At 31.6% G+C, this 22,825-nt stretch overlaps 1 protein-coding gene across 6 annotated transcripts in view; it reads right to left on the bottom strand.

Moving 5' to 3' along the window:
• Positions 1–22,825, bottom strand: part of LOC127714151 (uncharacterized) — a 117,721-nt gene that overhangs the window by 17,854 nt on the left and 77,042 nt on the right. For 2 of the 6 annotated variants that reach the window (XM_052220163.1, XM_052220162.1), the window contains exon 4: positions 1,631–1,696. In XM_052220163.1, coding sequence (XP_052076123.1) covers positions 1,631–1,696 — 66 coding nt within the window. Of the gene's footprint in view, positions 1–1,630; positions 1,697–6,003; positions 6,154–9,142; positions 9,243–15,179; positions 15,238–19,018; positions 19,218–22,825 lie in introns of those variants that run through there. The other 4 variants (XM_052220160.1, XM_052220164.1, XM_052220161.1 and 1 more) reach the window with 4 other exon arrangements.

Raw genomic sequence — 22,825 nt, 5'->3', positions numbered from 1 at the left:
ATGCGATAATAACCGGAAGCAGTTGATATTTTTTTCATATCAGGCCACTAAGCACCATTTCGGAAAATATGGAATTCACGTAAATTTAATACTGTTATTATACTGTAAACATTATAAGTTATTTACTCTAAGTAAATGTTAAACCCGAATATCGCGGGTAAGGACATTACTATATATGGGTTGCGATTTTTTCGCGCCATTTTTGCATGTTTTTTGTTCTTTTAGAATTTGTGTCATTAATTGTATATATATTTTTTTCTTTTAGAATTTGTGTCATTAATTGTATATATATTTTTTTCTTTTAGAATTTGTATCATAAATTGTATATATATATATATTTTTTTTTCTTATGGCATAAAATTGAGAATGGAAATGGGGAATGTGTCAAAGAGACAACAACCCGACCATAGAACAGATAACAGCAGAAGGTCACCAACAGGTCTTCAATGCAGCGAGAAATTCCCGCACCCGGAGGCGTCCTTCAGCTGGCCCCTAAACAAATATATATACACTGCCATTTTTTAAAATGATTTAAAATCATTATTTAAGAGCAAGAACTCTTAATGGAGTCGATTGACAATTGTTTTTTTTTTATATATTTGTAAATAATTACTTGTTGAACATTACCACCCATGGGCAACTTTGCTGATGATGCAGCTCTTATCCTTATCTATTTTGCTGTTTACATTTTCTGTCTTATGATCCATATATCTATCTACATACCTACCCTATCTAATCTATCTTATCTTATTTATCTTGTCTATATGATTAGTGGGAAAATGCCAAAATGGCTAAAATTGTCATGTAAGGGTGTTTAACTCTATAAGGAGTCATTGACAATTTCAGTCGTTTTACTTTTTTGTAGATTGTTTTTTTCAAAATATTTTACCTGTTTATGGTATCTACTATACTTTTCAATGTAATTGCAAAAAACAAAACTAAAACTTTATGATTTGTGACAAATCGAACAATTTAGATTATTTTACTTAATTGTATTTTCAAATGGAAAATAAGTAGGTCGATCTTGACATTTTGGGCATATTTGGTCCGTTAGATTTTCTTTCAGCCAACATTTATTTGAAAATAGTCGAGTGGCTTCTGGTAGGATTTGATTTCTTAAAAAGCAGTACGTCAACATACGTAAAGGGATATCTATAGAGCAAGGTGAGCTTAAAAATGTGGTATTCCAAAAGATACTTTTTGTGCACTGTTACCGGTCGATTTATTATTTATATGAAAGTGAATTAATACAAAAAAGACAAAAAAGAAGAAAAGCCATATTTTCAAATTCTTTAGTTCTTCGTTCTAAAATATTAATGAAATGGCTGCAATCATTAAGGCAGGCACTTATCATATTTCATTTTGCAGTATAAACATACTCCCGTATTTTTGGACCCTGTTGGATAGTTGTCTCGATCATTGGCAATCATAATATGCATGAACACTCACACTGTTCAGAGTTTGTGTTAGTAGGTATATTTCGAGAACATTAACGAGATTATAACACTAAAAAACTCCTATTATTTATCTTGCCCCCTCCAATTAACATTTTTACACCGAGTCATAAAAAGGTCAGCACATAAGAAAAATATCCCCAAATATTTGTGTGTGTGTCTGTGTGAATTCGTACCTTTCAGTTCTACATTATCGTAATTACTTGAATTGCTATTTAATTCTTGACCTCTGTCGAAGTTATCTGAAACAAGTATGGTAAAAGGTTTTATACAATTAATAATTCTTCTTTTCACTTCAACCCCTCTAAGTCTTATCAATTTAAAATCAATGTAAGCTTAAACAAATAGTTTAGGCTTATCCTTTAGCAGAACCATGATTGTTGTCCAAAGATTTAATTCTGAATGCTAGCTTATTAGTACTCGATCTTATTATGTGCCTTAAGATCCGCTTCACTCCATTTGATGTCTTTAGTTTGCCGATTTATCTGTTAATATCGTATTCTGATTAAAAGTTTTACAAAACAAAAACAATTATGAAGTTTCTCCCTTTTATAACATTATACAAAATCTTTTTTTTTATATTTTTTTTTTTCGTCTGTTGTTGGCTAAGTTTTTTCCGAAACATGTCTTGTAGACAAGTAAATTTCCAACCCTTGTTCAACTAAATACCAGCTCAAATTGATTTGTTATGCTGCTGCTGAGCTGGTACCACTGTTACTGTTTTCAGATTGTAGGTAATTTCATTTTTTAACAAAATTTTGAACACTTTTGGCTTTAAAGATGTTCGCTCTCTTGTTTTTAAATTTTTGACAGATATTCGGAATTTTCTGGTTTTATCCATGTAGTACCATTAAAAATTTGTGCCCGCAAATCCCTACTTTTCTTTTACATAATTTTATTAGATATAGTTTAAAACTTGCTGTTCAGTGTGATCCAAGGCTCCGTGTTGAAGGCCGTACTTTGACCTATAATGGTTTACTTTTACAAATTGTGACTTGGGTGGAGAGTTGTCTCATTGACACTCATACCACATCTTCTTATATCTATATAAACAGCCATATTTGAAAATCTATAAAATTCTTGTTATTTTTCATAGTTTTTGAAAGACAAAAAAGTGCCAATGTTATATGTAGCTAGCATTCTTAATAATATTTTCCTACTATTCTAGTCTTTTCGTTTTGTCTTGAAGGTCCAAGACTTACTTTTTTTTTACCTTTGAATATTTGATGATGACATCTTAGTGCTGTGCAGTTGTTGCTTTGTTTGACGTTCCGTGTGCTTCACCGAACGTGTTCTTGTTGTTTGTCACGCTACAGTAGTCAAATATGGAGCAGGGTCTGCCTACCCTTTCAGAGCACATGATATCAATTCCCGAAATTTGGTTAAGTATTTAGTTTTTTTTTGTAGTGTTTTTTTATTTTTTTTGTCTTCGTCATGTTTCGTTTTTTCATGGCATTGTACATTTGTTCATGAACTAATCCTTGTCTATGTTTATGATTTTAAATTGTCAACTCGGTATCTTATGTCTGTTTTGAATATGCATGTGTCCGTTGTTGAAGACTGTAAAAGTCTTTTCGTAGGCTGGCTGTCTCATTGTACCTTAATTTTCATCTATTGTGTATCACATAATTTATATAATTGTCTTTACTTTATATCATCCGTTGAATGTTAGGGAATTCATCTTAAAGGAGTGTTATTAAAATAACAAACGACAATAACAAGTCATACATAAACCAAGAAAGACATCCTGAAAAAAAATAATTGATCATTTGTCAGTCATACATAAATGTTCCGAGGATTATCAGGTACAGCATGGTTAAAAAAAATAGCAATTCACAATATATTAAGTAAAATATGTCGTATGAATAGATAAGTGGCTAGTTTGATTATTATTATTTCCTACTATTTTGGTCGCTTTAGCAAAATAGGCTTCATTTATATAAGACTGATATTGGAAATGTTATACATTTTCACAATTTCAAAAAGGATTCATTAACCTATCGTTGCATTTGCTTGCAACTCAATGAATGTGCGTTTGGCATTAAAACTATCGATATGGTAACTAGTTTTTAAAGGACTATCATTTGGTAAGTATGATCTGTGTACAGTAGCAGGACGGACTGGTTAATATCAATTGTTCATATAGTTTATGTTTATGCATTATCTAAGAAGATTTTGTATATTTATGGGTCAAACTAGGACGAAACACCTTTAAGCATATATATATTTCATAGTTTGTTTATTAAACCTTATTAATTATTGACGGACAGAAGATACCCAGATAGAAAATCGATAAGTCAAAGAAAAAAAACTTTAAAAAGGCGAATGATTGTGTCTTATTCCCGTTAATACTAATTTAACACCGTAGTTTTTAAAACATGGACCAGCATGCATTGAAAACGTCTCGACTATTAAAAGAACAAGCGTCATGATAAGTTCTTCAGTTTCCATTCATATATAAATTATCTATTGTAGATGTCCTTTTTATAACCCATATTCAAATGAGGGTTTGTTTCTCCATATTTTTGTGAGCTTGACAATAATGATACAGCTAGAAGCAGCGTTATGTTTCAAATCTTGATTATTTTTCCCGAAAATGATACACATTGTTAACTTAAAACTATGATTTTAGATATTCGAAGAAATTTCATTTTTTTATTATTAGTTATCAACTATCTAGTTGTAATTAACCATTGAGTTTGGCGTTGAAATACCTAAAACATATGTCGTGCGCATTATTTTCACATTATCCGGAACTCCTTATAAGACGTGTGCTCCTTACACAAAATAATCCTCAAACTGAGTACGAAGAGAGGACCGCAAGCGTTATCAACAGACATGTTTTCGGGGTGATAGACACAAAGATAACCGTATTATCAAAAAACAACCGTCGGTTTGATGAATACAAAGATATTATCTAAAAACAACCGCCGGTTTAATGAATACAAAGATATTATCTGAAAACAACCGTCGGTTTGATGAATATAAAGAGAGATGAAACTTTCACTGCCGATCACTGATTATCATTTATTTTTATATTCGAGTGATTCCCTTGGCTTATTTACTTTTCTTACATATTAGAGATTATGCTTGCTATTTCTGTTTTCATATGCGCATTGTGATTTAGTGTCTCGAAAAAGTATGCCATACCCTGTCTCATACGTAATTGCCTATTAAGTTGTTAAACATATATCTTGGTGTGCTCTGTGCTTGTCTAAATGTTTGCGTTCTATTTGCATTTTACAATGAGATTGCCCGCGATTTATGACTTATTCTTTACATTGTGTTCTCCAACAGAAAGTTTTAACGTGATCGACAACTAGAAAAGAAATCCACTCAAACCGGTGCTAGGGGTCGTATTCAACTTTTTGTGAGTTGAATTTTCTTACATGTTGAAAGGGTGCGATTGAGATAAAGAACATCAGTAAAAGCGTGTTAACATATGTGCTTAATGATTAAATGTTATGAATTAATACACGATATATATCATTTCTTATCCGTTAACAGGCTATAACATCAGTTCGCTATAGTAACTATTGCATATCATGTTCATAAAATTTATAATCATTTTTTTTAATTATAATTGAATGTGATTTAAAACTAAACATGATCTGATGCTAAAGCATACTGCCATGATTTTTTTCAAAAAGTATCTTCGCTCTATGTTTTACGAAAATAAGATGCCATGAAATCTAAAATATTCAAAATACTATAGTACTTTCTTTGAATTTCAGATGTTTGACCTCACATCTTATTTATGGACCCCGTGTATTTCTCTGTGTATTCACTATCTTTTTGTCTATCTATCATTGATTAGAACAGTAGAAAAAATTCTTCTATATACTCGTAGAAATTGTTTCGAATGATCACTATATATATTCTCGCCTAGAAAGTGTACAAAACAACACCAATATTAAAAAAGAAAGTATCTATAAATATTTCGAATAAGAGATCTTTTTCATCAGTAAGACTATGATGATGTAAAATGAATCATATCAATCTATTGGTGTTGTTTTGTACTTTTCAGGCGTATATATGATTTTTTTATTATGAACAGGTATCGTTACTCGTAACGATCTAGCGCCCTCGTTTTATCGAGGTTCGCACTAAAAATAACCATTTCTCGATTTAATAATTTTGGTAACTGTAAATGAAGGCCTTAATTTTTTTGTTAATAAATACTGGACTAACGACGAAGTTATGCTAATTTTGTTGCTCGATTTGTGTTTTAAAGAGTTTTTATATTGATGAATATTTTTTGTATATGAATCAGACATACAGCCGAACCGTGTGACAGCCGCGATGTTTACAAGATCACAACTTATTACTTTGACGACAAAAAGCGCGTTCAATTCCATCGAGGAAAATGGGTTATTTTAGTGATTATTAGAGTAAAGTTAAATAATATAAGTCATCTTAATTTTACGTAACATGTTGTCTTAATAATGCACTACTTACAAATCTTTTAAGACACTACTTGGTTTATCTCAAATAACAATTATATAAAACATTGAAAAGGACAGATTTATTTTGAATTAGTGTTTGTTACCAGATTGCCTGTTTTCTTCATATCTATTCCTTCCAAACAGAGAACCGTCAACTGAATTTGATCTATCTTCTCCTAAATGTCCAGGTTTAGGTTTTGTTAAACCCGGTAAGACCTGTTGCTGCTCAAGTATATTCCTTTTCGTAGCTACAGCTGTATAATATAACAATGAACCAACTTTGTTAAATTTACTCTTTTAAACTGTTTAATCAAATCTAATATACCCTTTTGTCCGTCAGGAACAAAAATTGTAATATTTCTTCCATGTGAAAATACCTCTCCAGAATGTTTCTTATATTTGGAACTAATATTATAATAGAACTTCAGCCTAGTCCATGACAACACTACTAGATTCCGACTTCTATAAAAGCAGGTCTAACTAAATTTAAAAAAATTTGAGCGTGAAAAGTGTATTTTTCAAGGAAATAAGCATTTCTTCTTCTAATTTACTTTGTTGGACGAAAGTTTCTTCTTCCAATCTTCATAAATGTATGATAGTACTCGCAATGTTTTCTTATCATCATCTGTTTAATTGTCGTAGTCACGGGGTAGTATAATAGCATTGAGTGTGGAAGAAATCGTCGGTTCGATCCCGACTGGGCCAAAACAAACACTTGATTATTGATATTTGCTGCTTCTCCGTTAATCACGCGACATTAAGGGGAAAGATTAGAATAGTCGAATCTAGTCATAATGTTTCCTGGAAGAGAGAAATGTGTTCCTGTGGACCGTTATCTTGGCACGTTATAAATATGGCTCAGTGTGTCGGTCTAGTATTAAACTTGGTTCATAATCATAACTTCTTTATGTTTTCGTACGGAGTGTACATTTAACTAGTCGTTTGACGTTAAACAGCCATCATCATCATCCATAGCAGTTCATACGTTTTATATTATATGATCCTGCCTTATATTACAGTGATTTTATTTTTATTTTCTATATGTATGTAAAAGTTAAGATAAAAAATCAACAACTTCATTTATATGATTTTAAGTTTAAAGCAACTATATGCACATAATTGTTTTGTTTATCCACAGTTTTGATTTAGAAGAAAAACCGACATAGTTAGAAAATACAAATAATAACACCATTACAAACACAATTACATTTTAATATTCTTGTCATGGTTAGAAAATATATAAAATAACACCATTACAAACTCAATCCCAATTTAATATTCATGTACGTGTCTATAGATAAAACAAATCTATTTCATTTTTAGCAATTTACCTGTGATAATATATACGTCACAAAAAATAAGTCACTTTTTGTGACGTTGATCCATTCATGTAACGCGCAGTTTATATTTCGTTTTCAATGTCCTGGTATGCTGTCGTAAATTCATGGGAGGTGTCCGTTGTTATTCTGCGGTTTACATGTTGTAATGTACTATAATATTATGTATTTATGTATTTCTCTGTGCTGAGTGTTCTTGCGTTTGTTTGTACTGTATTCCTGACACGTAGTGTTGTCATTTTAGCTGTATTATTAACAATGCCATATAAGCGGGAGGTTTGGGTAGCCATAAAACCAGTTTCAACCCACCATTTTTTCTTAAAATGTCATGTACCAAGTCAGGAATATGGCAATTGTTATCTACATAGATATAGGAAGATGTGGTATGAGTGCCAATGAGACAACTCTCCATCCAAGTTACAATTTATAAAAGTAAACCATTATAGGTCAAGGTACGGCCTTCAACACGGAGCATTGGCTCACACCGAACAGCAAGCTATAAAGGGCCCCAAAATATTACTAGTGTAAAACAGTCCGTTTCTATGTAAGTTGGCGTTTGCTTTTGTTGTAGTTCAGTGTTTCTGTTGTTCCGTTGTTTTCCTCTTATAGTTGATGTGTTTCCCTCGGTTTTAGTTTGTTTCCCGGATTTGTTTTTGCTTAATCGAGTTAGGACTACTGAACAGCCTTTATTTATTCCATTTTCCACAAAAACTTTTCACTTGGGGAACACTTATCCTTATTCGATGAATCATGTCATACGTTAAAAAGATTTTATTATGCCTTGTGTTTGGTAAGCATCAACAAAAGCGATCACCCTGCATGTTAGTATTCCTGACCAAGTTCTATAATCATTATAGTTTTTTAAGGTAATAAGCTGAAAAGGGTAAAGACTGTGATTTATGGACAAAACATAATTTAAGGAGTCGATGGATGATTCCATTTTTACAGTATTGATTCATTTGTAGATTTTGTGTAACTCGTCTATTTTTGCTGTTTCATTTTTGTATAGGTTTTATAATTATTATAGTTCTTTCAATCTCCTACAGTACAGTTTCCACAAACGAAAATAGATAAACGTGAAACAGACTCCGCAAATATGGGCTTTTACTTACAATACAGGAGGTACTTCCTCATCACAAACTGTCACTTCTTGTATCATGTATTGATTATAAAAAGTGTTATCAATGTACATTTCCATAACTGATGCAATTATATTTGTGTCCGTTCCTATTGGTCTTTTGTAAGGTCTTGTATGTCTTACACAGACATAATGTATTTATCATGTACCAACGCTTCGGACGCATACAATACATAATATAAAGTGTGATTCTCATATTCTACAACAGGCTCGATACTGCTGGTGGTGGATATTTAATCCCCGAGGATATGATCAACTCAGAATCACTGCTTCGGTATTGTCATGATTTATAACATAACTTTTTTTTAAATTTTATGTTGATAAATTTAGAAATTCTTAAGAAACTAAGGTTCCAACTTCTTAGGCAAAGTTGATCATTCTTAGATGGGACAATAACTGCTATTAAAGTCGTTGGGTATGTTTGAAACAAATCTAGCAAATCTATATATGTAACTGGAACCAAATATCTGTGCTATTTATCCACTTCTAACTTTTAAATTTTTACGGAAGTAACAATTAAAAAAGTCAAAATCTAGAAAGTCAAAATATCTCTCAGCTTTGAGTTTATTTCAAGTTCATAGTTACCATTTTCAATTAAGATCCCTCAATTCGTGTTATTGTTAAAACTGCAATGCATTTAGTAAGGAGAATAGGCCAGAGCAAACCGATCAACAAAATAAGCTAAAATTTAATCAACAGTAACTCTGCTAACAAGGTTGAGAGGTATTTTGACTTTCTAGAATTTGACTTTTTAATCTTTTCACATACATCCACCAGCATATTCTGCCCGACATTGTGTGCATTTGTTATTCTCAATTTTACTGAGTTGTCCACATTCAGTACAAATCTTCTTTAGTATTTTCGACATCTGATGGAATGAAAAAAATAGAATGATAATCAATTCTAGTATTTGGTGCTACTTCTTATTGCATTGTTTTCGACAATCGTAAATATGTTAAAATAAAATACAAACATTTTTTTACATTGGTTGCAATAAAATATCGTAATTTCCTAGTGAAATACAAACCGATAATTTCAGATGTGCAATACATGTGATAATTTCACTCCTCTTACGTCATACAATAATGGGTGTTGCCAAGACGTTGTTCATGACATTGCATTAAAACGAAATGAGAATGCTTAGGTTCCATGTGTTTGATGCTTTATTTCCATTAAAAAAAGTCCACAATCAATGTAATGATAAGTCTAACTAACCGAAGAATTAAAATATCGAAAAACATTCAACTCGTGAACGAACTACACAAATAATTAAATATTCGTGATTTAATGTGTTGTTCGGTCACTTGTTGAATTTTTATATTTGAATATGTTTGGCTATGGTTGTATACATTTGCTATCATGTCTGGTCAAAATGGGGACGTTAAATACTGTTCATCGTGTAGAGAGTACTGCGCTATCTGCACGCTAAATAAACATTGCGACACTTATTTGAGTGGCCGTTGATGGTCAGTTGCTAGGCTTATATTTTTTGTCTCTATTCAACGTTCCCTCATTTCCAGTGGCAGTCATCAGAACCTACCTAATGTATTTTATGTTATTTTTTGCTCCTCTAGAACATGCAGGATATTTTCAAAGGACGTAAGCAAACAGCAAATAATAATCAATCAATCAACCTTTTTACAATATGTAATGCAAATTCTGTCCTGATTGTTTTATAATTCGATAGATCTAATATTCGAATAAAATCAGGTATGAAGTTTATTGATTGTTGGTTAAACTTTGATGCGACAGTTTGAATCAGTATCACTCATACCTGACTATAACAAGCCTTCACTTTGGAATCCATTTTTTAAAATTTGGAATGATATATTTTTTCAAACACTCACTTTTGTTTAAATAAAGAAATGACATCTTGCACTGTACATTATTGTTTTGCAAACATATATTCTCAAAAAATCTATATTTTAAAACGAATGATCTTATCGAAATTTAGTCTTTACTGTAACAGTACGATATTAAAAATTATACTTTGCGAATGTCAGTAAAATTTTAATTTGCAAAGTGATAATATTCCAACGCTTACAGACTTCATGATTTCCAAAATGTTGCCCAAAAAAAAAAGAATTTCGCTAATTATTGTACTGACACCGGAGTTCTTTAAATGTTTACGTGGTTAACTAAACCCTTGCTAAAGTGAAGCGACCGTTTGGCTGTACGGGATGTATACATTCACAGCCACCCCTAGTCCGAAAAAGAACATAATTTCCGATGCCTATGTGAAGAGAGAATTCCAAGCAATCTGCATGTTGAGAACCTTTGCAACACCTCTCTGACGGGTCTGTATGTGGCCTGTGGCCTGTACTATTTTGTCCCAAACCTGAATACCCTAATTGTCCAGTGGCATCAAATATCCTGCCATTCATCCCGGTTGATCCTTTATTTGCAGAACATTTTATGTATTTTTAATTTGTTCTCGTCCAGATAGGCGTGACATATTAGTGACTGGACGTGGAGCAAACAACAATGTATTAACCTATGTCAAAGGCACGTGAATGCGTTTTCTACTGGTGGATGAAGCCGATGAGAACCAACATATTTAAGCAATTTAAATTTAGGTGATAAATTGTGTAATGAGCAGAATAAAGTCTGTATAAAAATCCAATAAAATATTGATGATCGCTAAAACAAAAACAGTAATTGATATAGATGTTACCCCTGTCATACGAGAACAAATGTACATTGATGCACTTATCTTTCATTTTCAATCATTACAAAAAAAATGTATACAGTACATACTTCACAACTATAGCAAACATTTCTTTTGAATTGATGCTTCAATAAATACATTATAAAAACTTAACCTCATGTACCCGGAAGGTCAATGTAACACTTAGAGGTTACACAATGCTCATTTACTTGTCATATACAAAAATAAGATACTTTTTTTCACTGGCCATTTAAATATGGAATGTCATATTTTTAGTCATATCGTTAAAATTAAATACACGTCAACTGGGAAGTCCTACACATTTGACTCCATAAACGCCTGACAGAGTTAAAATTAGATGCACGTCAACTGGGAAGTCCTACACATTTGACTCGATAAACGCCTGACACAGTTAATTATATACAAAAAAATGCTGTGTAAGCAAGTAAATTTAGTGCGTCTGTTGGGTTTTATATATATTTCTGTTATTACTAAGGTCAATGACACGCTACACCGATGTGTAATTTTCATAAGGAAAAATAGAAATGTCATTTCAGTTGTCAATAAAATTGTTTTACTATCACTGGAGACTTTCTGATCCTAATTTCCTACCCATTTTACCCCATAAACGTCGGACAGAGTTAAGTGTATACCAAAAAAAGTGCAGTGTGAGCAAGTTTTTTAATGCGTCTAATGTTCTTTTTTTATGTTTTTTATGGCAAATTGAAAATTACACAGATCATTTATTTCATAAGAAAAAATGAAATGTCATTTCAGTTGTCAATAAAATTGTTTTTTCCACTGTCTTTTGTTTTTAGCTCAGCTGAATCAAAGTGTCATTGTGAGCTATTGCTATCACGTTTACTTTTACAAAAACATTTTTTCTCTGAAACTATTAGACCAATTGAAACCAAACTTGGCAGCAATCATAATCGAAGTATATTGTTTGCAAATTGTGTCTGACATGTCTGATGATCCAACATGGCCGACATGGCTAAAAAACAAATGGGTAAAAAATCAATTTTAATCAATTATCTTGGAAAAAAAATGTTTGTTGTTGATAGAGAACACGTATTCGGGTTACTATATCAGTCAAATTTAGGGTCAATAACTGTTTCGATTCAGCATTGTGGGTACAGACATGTGTGCAATTATAGTATCCTCGCTAGCCAAAAACACTTGAACAAATGTGCCCTTGTTTCCCTTTCTTTTATCCAAATGTCCCAATTTGGTTTGACCCACCTCGTCAATGGCTTTATACATTTGTTAACAATCCTTTGTTTATCTTTTTAAACTTCGTTTCAGTTTATGTTATTAGGAACACTCCTTTACGGGTAACATTAAATAGTCCATCTTATGGATAAAAAAGATTTTAAAGTATTTCAGGAAAAATCCAGTTGTGGTGCACTACACAATAAAGTTCCAAAATCTTAAAAAGTAAAATATTCAATGATATAAATTTATAAGGGATAAAAAAAACCTATGGAGGGACAAATAACTCATATATTTATTCATTCAATTTACCTATAAAGAAATTTCTTTTTAAACATGAATAGGTAAGTTTATGAATAATATATATATTTCCTTTCCGTTGTCTTTATTGATTCAGTCGTTGATGTGTTTGAGCTTTTGATTTTGCCATTTGACAAGGGATTTTCCGTTTTGAATTTTCGGTATTTTTGTTATTTTACTTTTTAAATTTTATCAGTAAAGGGGTGTTCCTTGAAGCTAATAAGAAGACAAAAAAGATACACAAAGGATTATTAAAAAATTTATGAATCAAAGTCAGGAATATGACAGTTGTTTTCAATTCGTTTGATGTGTTTGAGCGTTTGATTTTGCTATTTGATAAAGGACTTTCCATTTTGAATTTTCCTCAGATTACCTAGAAACAGGTGAGCGAAAAAGGCTCTAATCTAGTTTCAATATTAATCATCATTAAAATACTTACATGTAAATAGGTTAAAGATGATTGGATTTTCCCGATATTAACGAAAATGCAATATGAAAATACATAGCATAACATTGTCAAAACAATATAAATGGAAATTGAAGTTACGATCAGCTATTCAATAAGTCAAAACAGAAAGCAACTTTATATCGAGAATTTATGTCTACCCATTTCATAAAAAGCAAGGAGTAGGGGAGTATAGATATGACTATATCATGACGGCAAAGAACCCTTGTATAAAACAATTCCACATTACAAGTAATATGACAGTTTGCCTCAATAAAGTGAAATGGGTGTTAGAAGTCAATGAACTATTTGACTTAAAAAGTTTAACTAACATGTGTCTAGCTATGAGATTTCCAGACTTATGGAGGTACCTGGTCTAAAATGGGCTTATTTCATATAAATCTAGTACATACTGAGACAAAACATCCTGTCAAGTTATTATGACAGATTTGTTGCAAAAACAGTGTAATGGGTCTTTTTGTTTATCTAAATAAGGAGTATTCGATTCACTTTTTTTTTTTATTATCGAACGCATGTTTTAGAGGACACATTATTCATTTCTTTGGCGGACACTTTAAACACAATAGTAATTTCTATCGGCCTATTTGCACACAGCTGCAAATGTACTAAAAAAAGCTCTATTGGCTCTTTTTATAAAATGTAATTTAAACTTTTAAAATCTGTCTGTAGTAGAGTGTTTTCTTTTAAAGTAAATTATGCAAGTCCCTACCAAACATAGCATGCGATGCGTAACGGTTCATATTAGTATATTTTTTTTTCAAAATGACACATATTATTTATTATAATGATGCAATTTCGATGATTTTATCTATGAAAACTGTATAGAGCAGATGATTTTAGATTTTTTTGAAAGTTTTGTTTTTCAATTTATGCAAAATAAGGTTGTTGCAAGGTCAAATAAAAACGTAAAACTTAACAATTATGTAACCAAAATAAGTGGTTTACCTTTTCCACAAATACTCCCCAACCACAATGTTAAATACCAGAGGAAATTGAAGGAACAATCTGAAAACAATCTTTAATTTGTATGCGTTTGACTTTTTTTAATTTTATACATAATTTTTTTTTAGGCTTCAACTTATGATTTAAAATATATTTCAAATTAATATACTAACATACCAACGACTTCTATGATGAATATCTAATATTGTTTCTGATCTTTTTGTTAAGTTATCTATGGATATTTTGAGGATTTGGACACCTAACAATTCAATTCATAGATATAGAAAGATGTGGTATGAGTGCCAATGAGACAACTCTCCATCCAAGTAACAATTTATAAAAGTAAACCATTATAGGTCAAGGTACGGCCTTCAACACGGAGCATTGGCTCACACCGAACAGCAAGCTATAAAGGGCTCCAAAAATTACTAGTGTAAAACCATTTAAACGGGAAAACCAACGGTCTAATTTGTATAAAAACAAGAAACGAGAAACACGTGTGAACTACATAAAAAGACGACAACTACTGTACATCAGATCAGTATGTTTACAAAATGTGACGTAATGTTCTAGTTATCCCTCTTGCTGTCAAAGGGACATCTTCTACACACCAAACTAGGCAGCAAGAGGGTGAACGGCGATTTTCTATCAATAACGTTATACCTCCATAAGCTGGGAAATGTCACACATGAGTTGACGAGTTGACGTAATTTCGGATTGACTAATTGTGGATTTTTGTAAGACCATGCAATTTATATTTTTCGGTGAAATGTCTTAATGTTTAGATAGTCATTTCAATGACATACGACATTCAATGTATCCTCAAGTAGATTCAGATTTACAACGAAAGAAGACATTGTGCATTCAAAAACTGATAGTGTATTCACCCGTCAATTATAACAGATTTATATAGCAGCTAGAATACTACATGTTGTCTTTATTTCCGCAAAATATTTAACAAAGTGACATTTTATACCATGACTACCAATGAGACAACTGTCCATCAGAGTATTATTAACTCACTTTTTTAAACAATCAGGGGTTCATTTAATAGTGGATAATAAGATTAAATTTAGAGTTAAAATTTTGATCACTTTTAATGTAGTTATTACAGTTACCTTAAAAACAATATCAGATCAATATAAGAGGAATATTAACATTTTTGGATTTGGCACGAAAGTTTTTATTAATGAAAATAGATAAGAATGTTTACTCACATTAGCAGATTTCTTATGTCGTCTTTCCCTGTTTATGTATTATTCCTTATTTGCTGTCGTATTTTAGTTGATTTTAGTCTCTGATGCATGATTTTTTATTATTAATTGTTTTGGCTTTTAACTAGCTGTCAGTAACAGCGAGTACTCTCAAATCATACTTTCTTTTTAATTTGACCTGTTGATACTATTTGTAATTCTTTTTTGTTATTTAATGTTAACATGGATCTTGTCTATATACCAACTTTGATTATTTGGTATTACTACAAATTTTCACTTCTTCGTACTATGAACATCAAAATTATTTCATTTTTCCTTAGATGCTGTTCTTGGACCTGTACAGGTAGTTTTATCTAGCACTAATTGTATAGTTTTATTGTTGATATTCACCCCATATTTACCAAGTGTTAGATTAGTTTTATTGATATTAAAGAAATTTCTTGGTATTCCTAAACGGAAGATTTTATACACACAGAAGAAGAATTATACTTAACAACAAAATTATTTTCATTTACCTGTGTATAATGTGACGCAGGTTTATTCAAAAGTGATGATTTTCTTAAAATTGTTTGACATTTCACAGTGATATCATACTTTAACTTTGTTTAAACCTGTTTATTTACTTTTGACCTGAATTATTTATCCCTTTTAATTTTTTTATTAACTGTGTATTTGCATTCAGGTGTCACAAGTTAAATTTATTCGTTCATTGTGTGTTAATTTACGTTTTTTGATTGAGTTAAGCCTTCCAATTGACATTTTATAGTGTGTTTTTCTATGTTGTGATGTTTTACTATTGTTTCAGAAAAAGGAGAAGGTTTGGTACCATTAAAACGTTTAATCCCGCTGCAAATGTTTGCACCTGTCCTAAGTCAGGAATCTGATTACAGTAGTTGTCGTCTGTTTATGTAAAATTGAGAATGGAAATGGGGAATGTGTCAAAGAGACAACAACCCGACCATAGAGCAGACAACAGCCGAAGGCCACCAATGGGTCTTCAATGCAGCGAGAAACTCCCACACCCGGAGGCGTCCTTCAGCTGGCCCCTAAACAAATATGTATACAAGTTCAGTGATAATGGACGTCATACTAAACTCCAAATTATACACAGGAAACTAAAATTAAAAATGATACAAGACTAACAAAGGCCAGAGGCTCCTGACTTGGGACAGGCGCAAAAATGCGGCGGGGTTAAACATGTTTTTTGAGATCTCAATCCTCTCCCTATACCTCTAGCCAATGTAGTAAAAACAAACGCACAACAGTACGCACAGTAAAACTCAGTATAAGAGAATTCCGAGTCCGATGCCAGAATAGGAAACAAAAGAAAATAAACAAAATGACAATAATACATAAATAACAACAGACTACTAGCAGTTACTGACATGCCAGCTCAAGACCTCAATTAAACTGATTGAAAGATTATGTCTTCATCATATTAATATCAGGCACAATCCCTCCTGTTAGGGGTTTACTATTATACCGTCATAAAATATATGAGAAGAACATAACCCGTGTCATGCCAACAACTGGTTTTAGAACAAATGTGTTTAATTCCGATGCAAAGACCCTATAAGTGAATCAATATTAAAGCCAAAATATGCAATCTTTAATGACCTGACAACAGTATCGTAACTATATCCCTTCTTAATAAGTCTGTTTAAAGGTTTTGTTAGCTTTTGAGGTGAATACTGACATTTTTGTGCTTTGTAAAGAATATTACCATAAAAGATTGGATGTGAAATACCCGAACGTATAAGATGTCTGCATGTTGAGTTATATTTACGAATGATGTCCTTGTACCGATGATAAAATTTAGTAAATGTTTTGACTAGTTTATGATATCGAAAACCCTGGTGTAATAATTTTTCAGTAATACATAAATTTCTCTCGCTAAAATCTAATACGTTGTTACATACACAAGCGAATCGTACAAGTTGAGATATATAAACACCATAAGATGGTGACAAGGGAACGTTCATACGTGTTTCTCGTTTCTCGTTTTTATATAGATTAGACCGTTGGTTTTTCCGTTTGAATGGTTTTACACTAGTAATTTTTTGGGGTCCTTTATAGCTTGCTCTTCGGTGTGAGCCAGTGCTCCGTGTTGAAGGCCGTACCTTGACTTATAATGGTTTACTTTTATAAATTGTAACTTGGATGGAGAGTTGTCTCATTGGCACTCATACCACATCTTCCTATATCTATTGGCTATCTTTGTATTGATATTTGTTCGTTAATTCAGACTAATATTACACTTTCAATTAAAACCAAACGCTGTCAAATAGACTACCTTAATTTGACTTATTTATACTAACTATGTAATTCGATCCTTAAACATCTATAAAACATAATAGTCTCAGTTTGACCCTAAATAGCTACCAAAAATACCCAGATATTTAAAGAGGATATGAAACTTTGCATTCCTTTATAAACAAATGTATATGTGATAATAAACAAAAGACACAAGGGAGCATTATGTTTCCTATACAATATATTTTGAAGGTCTGCATATTATCTTCGAGTTCATGTTTTCACATAAATCATGATATTTCGTCCACTGTTTTATTCATATATCGTCCTGTTTCTTTTATAAGTAGCGCAACGGAAAATCTTGCATGACCCCTTCTTAATTTGATAGACATATTTTGTTTTACATATAACTCTGTACCATATCGTGATTTATACATCTTGTCAGTACGATGCTTGTTACCATTACTCTGTGTGTAAATGGGAGAAAAGTCAGATATATGGTAGTTGTTGGAAAAAGAATAAATCAGGTATAAAATAATATCTAATTTTATGTGTTCAATGAAAAAACATCAGAGGAATTTCTTTTATCAATTTATGCACAATAAAGTAATTTCAAATTCAAACAAAAACAAAAACGTAAAACTTAAAAATTATGTAACAAAAGTAAAGTGGTTTACCTTCCCCCAAAATACTCCCGAACGACAAATTATATACCAGTGGAATTTGAAAGAACTATCTGAAAACAGTCTTTAATTTGTAAGCGTTTGATTTACTTTCAATTTATATATTATTTTTACAAAGCTGCAACTTATGAAGGAAAAAACAAATTTAAATCTACCATGCTAACATAACAACGACTTCTTTGGACTTCTATGATAAATGACTAATATTGTTTTCTGATCTGTCTGTTTACTTAAATATGAATATTTCGAGGATTTGGAATCCTAATAATTCAATTCAGTATGTTTACAAAATGTGACGTAATGCTCATAGTTAACGGCGTTTTTCTATCAATAACGTTATACCTCAATAAGTCTGGAAATGTCATGGCGGGTCACACATGATTTGACGAGTTGACGTAATTTCGGATTGACTAATTGTGAATTTATGTAAGACCATACAATTTATATTTTTCGGTGAAATGTCTAAATGTCTGAATAGTCTTTTCAATGATATACGACATTCAATGTTTCCTCAAGTAGATTAAGATTTACAACGTAAGAAGACATTGTGCATTTAAAAACTGATAGTTTGTTCACCTGTCAATTTTGATATTTTCAAATAGCAGCTAGAAAACTACATGTTGTCTTTATTTCCGCAAAATATCTAACAAAGTGATATTTTGTACCATGACTACCAATGAGACAACTGTCCACCAGAGAAGTGTTACCTCACTTTTTTAAACAATTAGGGGTTCATTTAAAGGTGGATAATAAGATTAAATTTAGAGTTGATATTTTGATAACTATTAATGTAGTAATTACATTTACATTAAAAACAATATCAGATCAATATAAGAGGAATATTAATATTTTTGGATTTGGCTCGAATGTTTTTATTAATAAAAATAGATAAGAATGTTTACTCACATTAGCAGATTTCTTATGTCGTCTTTCCCTGTTTATGTATTATTCTTTATTTGCTGTCTTGGTATCTTTATATTGATATTTGTTCGTTAATTCAGACTTATATTACACTTTCAATTAAAACCAAACGCTGTCAAATAGACTACCATAATTTGACTTATTTATACTAACTATGTAATTCGATCCTGAAACATCTATAGAACATAATAGTCTCAGTTCGACTCTGAATAGCTACCAAAAATACCCAGATATTTAAAGAGGATATGCAACTTTGCTTTTCTTTATAAAGAAATGTATACGTGGTTTTCTGTTTTTTTTTCCTTCTATTTATGTAGAATATGTTTGATTGACACATGTTATACAAAATGTGCATGAATGTATTTTGAATAGATTCTTGTACAATGCATCATGGGGTTTTGAATAGATTAAGTTTCGGTATGTTATTTAAGTTCAGCAGTTGTATAGTAGTAGCATAAAACATGCTGTATTTTGGTTAATACATTTTTTACATCATTTTTTAAAAACTTTAAAGATATATTTAAGATTTATATTACATCATTAGCTATATATAAATAAGAAATGAGTTCTCCCCATCAAATAGTAAAGCAGAGTTTAGCAACTAAATGACTAAGTTCTTTAGTTTTGAAAACAAATTTACAAACTTTTCGTCATCAGACAAGTTATGAAGTCACATTAAGACAAAAGACAAAAGTGAGCATTATGTGTACTATACAATTTTTGCATATTATCTTCAAGTTCATGTTTTCATATCAAACAAGATCTTTCGTTCACTGATTTATTTATATATCCTCTCGTTTCTATTATAAGTAGCGCAACGCAACATCTAAATTTTGCATAAAAAGGTCTAGTTTTTATATGCCTGAAGACAAACCAAATAAGTGGTCTATAATTCTTGTTTTCTTTACCAGCACCATACAACTTGTTAGAAATATTTATATATCCACAATTAGTATATGTAAGTTCAACAGAAACAAACATTGTTATAGTATATCAGCATATATCTTTTATATATTGTATGATATGAATAATATTTACTTTACAGATTAATATGAATAATTTATTAATCTTCAAAACTCCAACCTCTTTCACATTTTCATTGATGCACCATTATGTATTTCTTTACTGCAGTTTGATTAACTGCTCGATTATTTGTGCACCACGAATTCCCCATCTTTACCCCCATTAGTACTTATTGTGCTTCCTTACTGCACATTTGACCAGAAACCCATCACATTTTTTTTATAGTAGAGGCTTCGATTGCTAACTTTTCTCCTCATGATACATGTAAGCCTGTTGTTTCTTTTGATCTATTCATTCAAGCAACTGGCATTACATAATTGGTATTGATTGTACTCAGTTCAGAGAGATAACAGGTTTATTTTACTCTCTCGCACGCATTTCTAATAGAAAGTTTTGGTTGTCAAAAAACGATTTCATGTGGATTTGTCTTTTTAAAACGTATAGATCGAGGATATGCCATGTCATTGTGTTTGTATGTTTTGTTCGACGGAGAAAAATGACCAAAAACTGCAAAGTGGTTTGCGGTAAAACCGAATACTAGTATGGATAAAATTAAAAAAAACAAATACTATTTATATAAAAAATATTTTACATACCTCCAAATAGATCACAACAAACTTGGGATAATTTTTATCATTCAGTTGACTTGCGATTTTAAAATAAACCAAAATAATAAAAACCCGCAATGACAAAATAACACACTTACTTACTCAATATAATCTTTATCAGTAAATTGAAGAAAAAACCTATTTTTACTGAAAATACCTCGTCAATAAAACCAGGTTCAACCCACCATTTTTTCTTAAAATGTCCTGTACGAAGTCAGGAATATGGCAGTTGTTATCAAATAGTCCGTTTCTATCTATGTTGGCGTTTGTTTTTGTAGCAGTTCAGTGTTTCTGTTGTTCCGTTGTTTTACTTTTATAGTTGATGTGTTTCCCTCGTTTTTAGTTTGTGACCAGGATTTGTTTTCGCTAAATCGATTTATGACTATTAAACATCGGTATACTTCTGTTGCCTTTATTTGATTTAATCATTGTAAGCAATCCAAATAGATCATTTGTTTGATTTACGATATATTCAGAAATTGATTAACACTAGATTCTCTATAAAAACATTTTTTCCGCGTTTCGCAGTATAGCGAGAAAAATACTGTCTGGAAGTTGCTGTCATATTTTGTATTTGTCAATGATGTATGATCCGGATTGTAAGATGACCAGATGATTTGTTATAGTAATAAGATTTGTAGAGGGTATGTCAAAAATTGTCTGAGAAAAGCAAGGTGAAAGTTACAAAAAGGGACATTCAAAGTCTTTAGTCGATAACAAACTGACAATGCCATGGGGGAAAACGAAAAAATGACCACAAGACAAAAAACAGTATAGATACTAAAGACTGAGCAACACGTACCCCACCAAAGACCGGGGGATCTAATGTTACCCGGAAGGGTAGGCAGATCCTGATCCACATATGGCACCCGTCATGTTGCTCATGTAAGTACAAACCTGGTGATTGTGATTTGTCTAATTCGATAGGTCACAATCGAGGGAAAGAGGACGGAATTGTGGTTGTCATTCTACCCGTAGACATCGCGTAATAATTCTGATATTATCATATTCATGAGTTTCGAAATCATAACTTAGAAACCGCTCTTGCATTGCTCCACTACGCAGGCTTCCAATAATTTGGTTTTCTAGGGCGGCGAGTATTTTGTGATGACAGGTATCCTTAATATGATATTTAATATAATGACGGACTTTAAAACCTTAACAAACATTTTGTTGATTTTTTTTTAACAAATCATGATTCATCTTCATATTATTACTAGTCATGCTGCTTTAGAAAATTCAATACCTGATTTACCTGATGTAGTTGGACATCCCGGATTATTGACGTCCAGTCTAATTGAAATTAAATCCTTTAATTGCTCCCGTTCTGATATGTCCCTGATGTGCGACATATCAGAACGGTAGCAATTAAAGGATTTAAATTTAATTAGGTAGTTCTGAGCGACATATCAGAACGGGAGCAATAAAAGGATTTGATTTTAATTAGATTGATTGACATTACAATAACTACCTGCGGGATTTGAAACACTCGAGGGATTTTTTTTTCTTAGTGAAATAATTCATTGAATCCCTAGCTCACTTAATTCAGTCAAAAAATGTTGCGTTTCAATATTGCCTAGACGGATCAATGAATATCTGAATCTGGCCATTAAAATGTTGCAGGCAGGAAAAGGTTAACGTGAGGTAGACGGGATTTGTAAAGGACCACCCATGACCAGGTCAACCTGGAGTAACAACGCAACGCAAAGTTAGATTTACAACTGTTACGTCAACGTGTTAACCTAGTTATCGGATGTCAAGACAGAAAAGTTTACGCCTATATAGTTTCCCGTATAATGAAATGCCACGGAATACACTGTAGAAAACAATTTTAAGGTTCCAGTTTAAGACTACAAATTGTCAAAACATACTGTTATGGTTGAGATAAACGTACTCATCATAGATACCAGGATTAAAATTGAGACAGAAGCATAATCAGAAGGAATAAAACTGAACCCAAAACATCTGCAACAGACCTGGTCAGCATTTCTATGTTAACAGGAATTATCATTGATATTGTCATAATTATAAATAAACTTGTTACAAAACTTTATTTTTTCGAAATACTAAGGAATTTTTTCCCCAGGAATATATTACCGTAGCTGTATTTTGCAAAATCTTTCGTAATTTTGGATCCTAAATGCTATTCAACTTATTATTT

The sequence above is a fragment of the Mytilus californianus genome, unplaced genomic scaffold (genome assembly GCF_021869535.1).
Source record: "Mytilus californianus isolate M0D057914Y unplaced genomic scaffold, xbMytCali1.0.p SCAF_9, whole genome shotgun sequence".
NCBI classification, from domain to species: domain Eukaryota; kingdom Metazoa; phylum Mollusca; class Bivalvia; order Mytilida; family Mytilidae; genus Mytilus; species Mytilus californianus.
The sequence above is the reverse complement of the archived record's forward strand: the minus strand, read 5'-3'. Positions and strand labels throughout refer to the sequence as shown.